The 9,024-nt window shown below is 30.4% G+C and overlaps 1 protein-coding gene across 1 annotated transcript; it reads left to right on the forward strand.

The window, feature by feature from the left end:
- Window positions 1-7,542: 7,542 nt before the first annotated feature.
- Window positions 7,543-8,925, forward strand: LOC122516887 (NADH dehydrogenase [ubiquinone] 1 alpha subcomplex subunit 13). The gene is made up of 3 exons (XM_043635086.1): window positions 7,543-7,787; window positions 7,865-8,015; window positions 8,398-8,925. The coding sequence occupies exons 1-3, from the start codon at window positions 7,688-7,690 to the stop codon at window positions 8,603-8,605; spliced, it is 459 nt and encodes a 152-aa protein (XP_043491021.1). The 5' UTR covers window positions 7,543-7,687; the 3' UTR covers window positions 8,606-8,925.
- The last annotated feature ends 99 nt before the right edge of the window (window positions 8,926-9,024 follow it).

A 9,024-nucleotide genomic window follows, 5' to 3' on the forward strand; every position in this document is an offset into this window, starting at 1 on the left:
GTACGTATTCCGTTGACCATCTGTATCTACTTGAAACAGGAAGTGTTTCGTTACAGTGCACAGCATAGACGTTAAAGAGGTGAGACCGGAAACGGTAAGACCGGTCGATGAGCGAGCTTTCTTATTACTAAACACAATGCAGCATGCATTACGTGTTTACGTCATAACGTCCTGTAAAAAGTAAAAGGAGGAAAAATAATATTCTGTAAGACGGTAGGAAGTAAGCAACATTGTTGTAAGATCAAATCTACATTTGAAATGTTTTAATATTTAAAAAGGTAATCAAATTTTATAAATAGAATGTAACAATGTACAATTGTATATACGTGTTGTATATGTTCAATCATTTTGGGCCCGAATTAACTTATGTTGGCTTAAATTGTTTACAATTTCAACAGTTAGTTTGCATACTTTTTCCAAATTTGATTTTTTTTTTCCATTAAAAATTGATGTGATATATAAGCATCAAATATTATATATAAATACACATATTATAATTATATATTATTATAATCAATTATTTTATAGTTCAAAGATTTTCTTTTTTTTATGATTTACGATCAAATATGTGTAATTATAAAATCGACGATCACAATGAATAATATTTAACGAATATTACAGAATGTTAAATAAGCAAAAGAAAAAGGTTAAACTTATCGATCTGTATACAGAAAAAGTATACAGTCATCTTTAGCCCTGTTCTTCGACGAATACACGTCAATAATTTCTTACGTAGAAGAATAAATACAATCGAAGTTGTTCGTATAATAGATTTACACTTGAAAGGAAAATTCAACGAAAAGATAATCCCATTAAGATAATTCGTTCGAAGTAATCACATTATCGCGATCCTAAAGTCCAATTATATATTATGTTGGATAAACAAAACAAAAAATGACGAATTTACAATTAATTTGACGTATATTTACTGCAATAAGTTATTATCAACCTCAGAATAATAGACTTTAAAATAACAAAAAAAAAACGAAGAAGAAAAAAAAAAATAAACCAATTAAATAATGCAAGAACACGCGTTGATGAGACGTGTTAGTCGTTGTTAAATCGGAAATAGCTCTCGAGTAAATCGATACGTAGTTAGCTAATAATACTTCGATGCAAGTCGTTTACAGTAGACCTAGTAGAATACCAGTAAGAAAATAAGACATCGTTTGATTAGGATAAATCGAAAGAAGATCGATCAAATTGAATCGGTGGCACGTGGACTAAGTTGTTAACCGATATGATGCTACCGGGGGCCTAGGTATGCGTTACCCGGTAGCGGTAGATTCGTAGGAAAAAAAAAAGAAAAAAAAGAACGTAACGTGGCCGATGAGGAATAACAGCCAAGGACGGCTTGAATTGTTAATGAGTCGTCGTTTCGATACCGTTGCTGCGACGGGTAGGCATCGGGGCCAACGTGGCGAATGCGGCCAATACGGCCTCAAGCAATGCACGAGGTGGTATGGTCTTCTTTGTAGACGACGACATACACACACGTATCACAGATTGACTACGTACATTGACTAGAGGATACCGATGCTCCTGGAATATGTAGGACGCCACGTATGGTGGTAGTGGTGATGGTGCCGGTCATCGGAGATGATCATGTATGGTCATCGTACGAGCCAACCTAATCGAACGCGTCGAGAGTTCCTATCTAAATCCACTGAAAACCTTTATAACTATTTTCCTCTCTCTTTCTCTCTCTCTCCCTCTCCATCGTGTCTCTTATAAATTTCTCCTTCTACTACTTTTCTTTCTTCTTCTTCTTCTTTTTTTTCGTCCACCATCATCACTACTACTCCATCAAGATTTTCGTCGATCACAGCCCACAAGTGATCGCGAGTAGTAATAGGAACCGGTCCGACCAGTACGCCTAACTAATTCCACCAATGGAATACATGAATACAGATTACGACGTTGCAGGAATGTCAGTCGATTTCAAGATGGGCGATCGAATCGATCGCTTTTAAATTTAAAACGACGATACTTATAAATAAAGGAGTAACAAATTTTTTCTTAACTTTTATTTATTTATTTTGGTTAATATTTCGTGTAGTAATAAGCACCGACGAAAAGGATTATCGATCTGTAACAATGGATCATCAATGACGTCATTGAATCAGATAGGACTTTACCGAATCGCGACATCTCAAGGCCTCGATCTTTATTATTAACCTAATCGATATTTACCACGATGATATTTCGTGTTTCCCGTCGTAATAGTTGTATGTCGATTAGGCGACAAATAGCAATAATAAGGAAAAAAAAATCTAATCATTATATGATTCTATATATCGTTAAATGAAAATTAAATATGACATAACCTAATTTTCTAAAAACTCGTATTTTTAGAAAATCGAAAAACGTCGGCCATTTTACATCGGTATTCTTAAAAACGTTCCATACATCCCACGTTCCATTATTTTCTTGGTCATTTCATTATTACGAATGTAGTATATTTGCGTGTCTAAACGTGATCGTCACGATAATTTCTTTCGAGAAAATAGCATCATATCGCGTTTTAACTGAAAGTAAAACTATTGTCGCGTTATATTACCTTAATACTAAGCGTGCTTGATATTCCATAATGATAACTTTCTAGATAAGGAAAAGTAAAGTAAAGAAATACAAAAAAAATATAAATCAAGATCTCGTTTATGGAGCCTTTGTATATATATATATATATATATATATATTCGTGTATACAATTTTTTTTATATAAAAAACAACGAACACGAAACACGCTTAACAAAACACGAAACTTTTTAAAACATTTTTTATTGTTATTGTTTTTGTTTTGACTTCAAATAGAAATAAAAGATGAAGAACGATAAACGTAAGAAAGATCGTAGATAAAAAAAAAACCTAACAACGCAACGATATTTTATTTCTATTTCACCCGATATGGTAATTCGATCGAATCGCTGCCGCACGTCAGGTCATGTACAGATATAAGTATATATATATATATATATATATATATACGTAATTTTCTACTACAAAAAATTGTTTTGGCGTGTAAGATCTCGTGCTGATATGAGACCAAAATTATTCCGACTAATTATCATTATTAATGTCAATGTTATAAAATTGACTTACCCCCCCCCTCCTTGTTTAAAACATTAAGGATCAATTATAACAACAAGATTGAATCATCATCCGCGTGAATTAATTATTACGTGAAAAAAAATTGACGAAAAAAATAAGAAATAGCGACGTAATGAAAAATTCGAGTCATCGTATAAGATTTTTAATTTTTATCTTCTTATTAAACGCGTTAACATTAACATTTCAAAGATATCTTCGAAATGATTTAACATTAAGCTTGAAAAACGCTGACAGTTCGTGTACATCGCGTGAGTATTCGACGACTCGACGGACTCTTGGCGCAGAATCAATGACTAAAAGAATCTCAGAACGTAATTCAAGACGAGAAACAAGTGTGGCCACAGGAAAAAAAAGGTGCTGACCGTCCCTGGAAAAAGAAACGCGAATTTGTTTTCTCTTTTTTTATCTATCTATCTATCTATCTATCTTATCTATCTTTGTCTCTCTATTTATCTTATTCAAAGTGCATCATAATCATTATCCTGATCATTTTTATTCACTTCTTACAATCGACGATAAGAATAATTAAATGAATTGTTAATTTTATTTTTTTTTATATTAACTTTTTCCAATAGAATGTAAGTTGCTTTTCTTTTTTATGTATTTTATTCACAAATAAAAACACGTAGTGATTATTCGTAAAGGAACGAAATCATAAATTATCCCAGAAGTTTTTGAGTATCATTTTACGAGATAATTTCTTTTTAGTACAATTTTTAAGTTAAATGAAACAGTGACCAAATTTTCTCGCGTTAAATTTTAATGCAGGAATATTTATTGCATCATACTTGTATAAACTGACGTTTAACAAAATTAAAGCTTTAGCATTAACAATATATATATATTACAGAGAACGTAAACAAATGATAGACTTGAAACTTGGCCAATTAACATTTATTATCTCTATTATGAGTACTGTTACGAAAGAAAAAAAAAGGAAAAAATTAACCAAGATCTTGTTATCTTGTTACTTTAAATACAAGACGCGAAGACATTTTATTCGTATAAAATGTGAATATTTGATATTTTCCATAGAATTTGATATGAAATAAATACAATGAAATTTTGACAAAATAATTCAATTAGATTATCAAGTATTCAACGAAAATTCATCTTTCATTTTATGTCTCTCATCTACAGGATTTTATTTATTAAAAAGGAATAAATAAGGTAACCTCCGTGACTCTAACACACACGCCCGACCTTTTCATCCTAATCGATAATTATATTCGATATGTCAACGTTAAATAATCAAAACGTTTTATCGTTTGTGTGACACACACGTACGTCTTGGAAAAAGAAAAATCTTGTCGGAAATAAAAAAAAGCTGCGTGATAGCGTTTACTTTTCTTTACACGTTCATAGAACAAACGCATCGTCAATTACGCAATGTGTTCTGACACTTTTCAATACGAAATATCGTAAGAAATAAACTCTCATAATTTTTATAAGCGATAAGAATGAATAAAATAATATCTTTTATATTTATTATAATTTAATATTATATTTTATATATAATAAATTAAAATATAATTAAATATTATAATTTAATATTTATCGTAGTTTTTAACGATGTCGAAATGGGATAAGATAGACGTGTTTATCTATGAAATAAAAGAAAAAAATAAAATATGAAAAAGGTTTCGAGTATTAATGAATAAAATTTAGTAAACAGAAGCCTATCCCCTCTCATCTCAAGTTAGACACTTTGTTAACCGTTCCGTAAGAGGATTACCGTTACACGGTTATGCTGTTGCAGGTTCAACGTCACGGTGTAAACCGCTCGAATCTCCTCCACCCATCATACTACTCGTTCATCATCATGCTTCTCGAAGAATATCATATCGACGGTTTAATTTCTCTTTAAAATTACAAACCTATACAAAAAACACAGTTATACACAAAGTATACGATACACTTTAACTTGTTAATACTTAATTCAATATTTAAAATTCAGATAAGGAATTGAATATTATTTATAATCTCGAAGGAAAAACAATACTATCTTATCTTGTAGATCATAATTTCAAAGTCCCACGATTAATGTTTTATATACGAGGAATAAATTTTCAATTCTATTTGAATATAAAAAGAAGAAGAAGAGAAAAAAAAAGCATTAACGAACATAATAGAATTATCGTACATATTATACGACAAAATAAAATCAATTTGTTGTGCTATTATCGTGAATAAATTGTCATCATTTATTTTTTCTTTGCATCGTTTGGTATGCGCACTGTGAGAAATCTATTCTATAAAGCACACGAAACGAGATAATTTGAATGCAACGGTATCCCACGGAATCTATTCGATCATTAGTACGACCGCCATTAATTGACAATTAACAAAAGGTGATAACGCACTTTTATTTCAAGGAAAATGATGTTCAACGAAATACTTACAAAATTACACGTAATATTTTCAATACAGGAAAATGATAAAAAGAAATATTAATCAATTAAAACAAAAATGATAATAACAAATATGCGATGATCAATTCTAAATTTGTTTGCTTAAAACTTAGATAGATAATGGGGTAAGAACAGTATACATTTATATTTCTGAAAGTATATTATAAAATGCATACAGCATGAGAGGATGCGTAATATTCTTTTGAACGAGCGATGACGCGTGTGCGCATTAAGTTACGTAATATTATCCACCTTCTTTATACGAGAGAGAGAGATCTTTCGAAGGAAACTATGTACACATACACACACATTACGTAGAACTTTATTATTTTCAAGATATCCCGCGCATCGGACGATTATGCGCATGCGTTATTATTGGCTAATAAAGATGTAGTTTATTCGAAAATATCCCGGGAATAAGAATTTCTGTTGTTTTTCTTTTTTGTCTAGCTCCTCGTTGATGGCTTGGCCGAGTTCCAAAGTAAAACAATCATGTTGACATGACGTACTTTAAAGATGTCTCTGCTTATGTTAGTTAGACCGATTCCAATTTTTAAATAGAAAAATTATTTCTTTTTAAATATATACGATAAAACTTTACGTAATTTTGCTATAAGATCGAATTAATGTTTATTTAAAAAAAAAAACAAAAAAAGAAAAGTCGTATATCATTTCGCAAAATATTGACGCTTATTATCTAGATAATATTCGAGTATGCATATCACGAGTTAATTGTATGAGAATAAAAGAAACACATAAAATGAAATATTATACGAAGCAAAATGGTAACTCGTATCTAAAAAAAAAGAAGAGAAAAAGAAAAAGATTATAAAAAAGGTACACTTATTCTCACCAATTGCACGAGTTTTATGATGCCAGGTATGGTCCTGAAGTAAGACACATTAAGCCTTATGCCAGCAAGAGGACTAGGTTGACCTGGTTCCGTCTTTACTGTAGGCACCTGTCGTGGATTGTTAGTTGCGTTGTTGCTAGAATTGTCCATTGTCACTACGGTCTCCGACATCATATTACGTCGCTTATCGCGCGTTTTTCACTTTACGATTTATATCGACTAACAACGCACTTCGTAATCTCTTGATTAACAACAACAAAAATGTTTCTTTAATAATAGACAACGAATCAAAAAGATTCGAGAAAATGGTCGAAAAAAGTAAGATCAAAGAAAAAGAAGAAGAAGAAAAAGAGGAGGAAGGAAAAAGTAATAAAGGAAAACCGGTACGTTCCGAAAGTCAAACGAACAAACACCTGTTGGTTTTAAACACGGCCCTCACGGTGGCCTCACCACTTTAAGACTACGACGTAATCAACGATAGAACCGCTATACCCCCACCACATATTTTTACCATATCCCCACTTTTCTAACTTATTCCCCCTCCACACTGATTTATCACTCTCTATCGGATGTACGTGAACATATATAAGGAAATACATTTCTATATGCTACGTTTTGGACATCTTTTTGTGTTTCTCCTTGTATTCTTTTTTTTCTTATTATTATCAATATTATTTTCATATATAGGAAAAAAATATCGAGCGATAAAAGTAATATTTCATATAAAAATTTCATACTCGTGTAAATGCATATACTAGATATAAGAGAAATGTTTTATGATACAAAATCTAATCTAGCACTAGTATTTGATATGTTGCTATATATGAAGATTATTAACGAAGAAAATAATAAAAATAAAATATGTTCATTATGAAAAGAATATCATTCATAAACATGTTATTTAATATTATTATCGTCTTTTGTGTAGTAGTATCCGAAAAATATTCTATGCGATATTTACGTTGATTCGATGCTTCAATTTGAAAATAGCGCCATACGACGATTCTAGAGACTTTACTTTTCTCTATTTCAAGTTATATTTTTATTGGTTGGTTATTTTACGATAAGTAATATTCATAATAGTTGTCATTTATCATTTATCACAAGTATAAGAGACATTTATTAATGTTATTAAATTTTTTACTAAAACAGTATTTGTAAATTAAATATAGTAACTAAATCGAAAGAATGTTCACTTTATCACTAAATATAGTGACTTTATATGCAAGAAGAAACGTAAGATTTCGGCTGTTACGTGTAGCATAACTTTAATGGAGTCGTGATTAAATGTAGGATACATTAAAAGGAAAGTATGAGTACTACTGCGAAAAGTTTTACTCAAGACTTACCTCCAAAGGAAGGATATCGTCCTATTCAAGTAGAACGTGTCCCTTTGCGTACTGTACTTGGAGGTAATACTTGCTTTTTTTCACAAGTATGACCTTGCATTTCTAATATTAAAAAAAAATTATAATTTAATATTTTTTAGGACGAGGAGCCTTAGGTTTAGCCTTATTAACTACCGTTGTTGGGCATTATTGGTATTTCTTAGAATGGAAAAGGATAAAGAGAGAATCTGTTGAAATGAAAAGTGCTCAATTTGCAATTTTACCATTCTTATTAGCTGAGAGAGATCGAGCGTAAGTTGACCCATTTTAAATCTATATATTGAAGAATAAAATGTTTTGTATTTTTTTTTTATTAACAATCTTACTGTATGAGCTCTTCGCAGCTAGAGCGATTAACTCCGCTTTAAGAATTTTGAAAAATTGTAATGCCGAAACACTTGATACTTAACATTTTTTATTAAATTAAATTTCTTTCATAATTTGGTTCAACGCTAATAAATGATCAAAATTATCAAAGACGTTAAATGATAAATGATATTGAAAATATATATAAATTTATCAATTGTCTGCATTTTTTCCTTTTGAGTTAATCAATTAGATAAATAAGCAGCTCATATATCGAATAATTTGTTATTTATTCGAAAATAGCAATTGTCAAAACTGAAATTTTCAGATTGTTGAAACAAGTCAAGCGTAATTTAGCTGAAGAAAAGGAGTTGATGAAAGATTATCCAGGATGGAAAGTGGGTACATACTTTGGGGAACCAATATACAAAACAGTACCAGAAGATGAATTCGTTGAGCCAGATAATTATGAGTACTTTGCACATGCAGATCCACATGAAATGGAGTGGAAGCGTATAATAAGACAGATATTCTAAAAATAGTCATTGACATATTTAACAGAAGTAGTAATCTATTAAGATAGACATAAAATAAAAGTGTCGAGGCAATGTATATAATATCTGAAGATTTCAAATCTTCTTTTATACCTCTAACATGACTATTACTGTGATTCATTGTTTTTTAATTATTACAAAATAGCAAATAATCGACATTATTCTCTAAATTATACATACAAGTTACTCGAGTACTTGTACCCTATCAACTTTTTGAACAACTAATATTTGCTTGTAATGTAGTTTTCAAATTCTTATTTCTCTTTTATGTTTATCTTTAAAATTAAAAGTCTTAATCTCTTGTTTTAAATTTCTTCTAAAAGTTTAAAAATCCTATACTTTAAGAATTATTACACTTTCAAATCGATATAAATTTAATTGCACAAGAAAACATGTTGTGG

Source organism: Polistes fuscatus, unplaced genomic scaffold (genome assembly GCF_010416935.1).
Source record: "Polistes fuscatus isolate 324 unplaced genomic scaffold, CU_Pfus_HIC Scaffold1, whole genome shotgun sequence".
In the NCBI taxonomy this organism is placed as follows: Eukaryota; Metazoa; Arthropoda; class Insecta; order Hymenoptera; family Vespidae; genus Polistes; species Polistes fuscatus.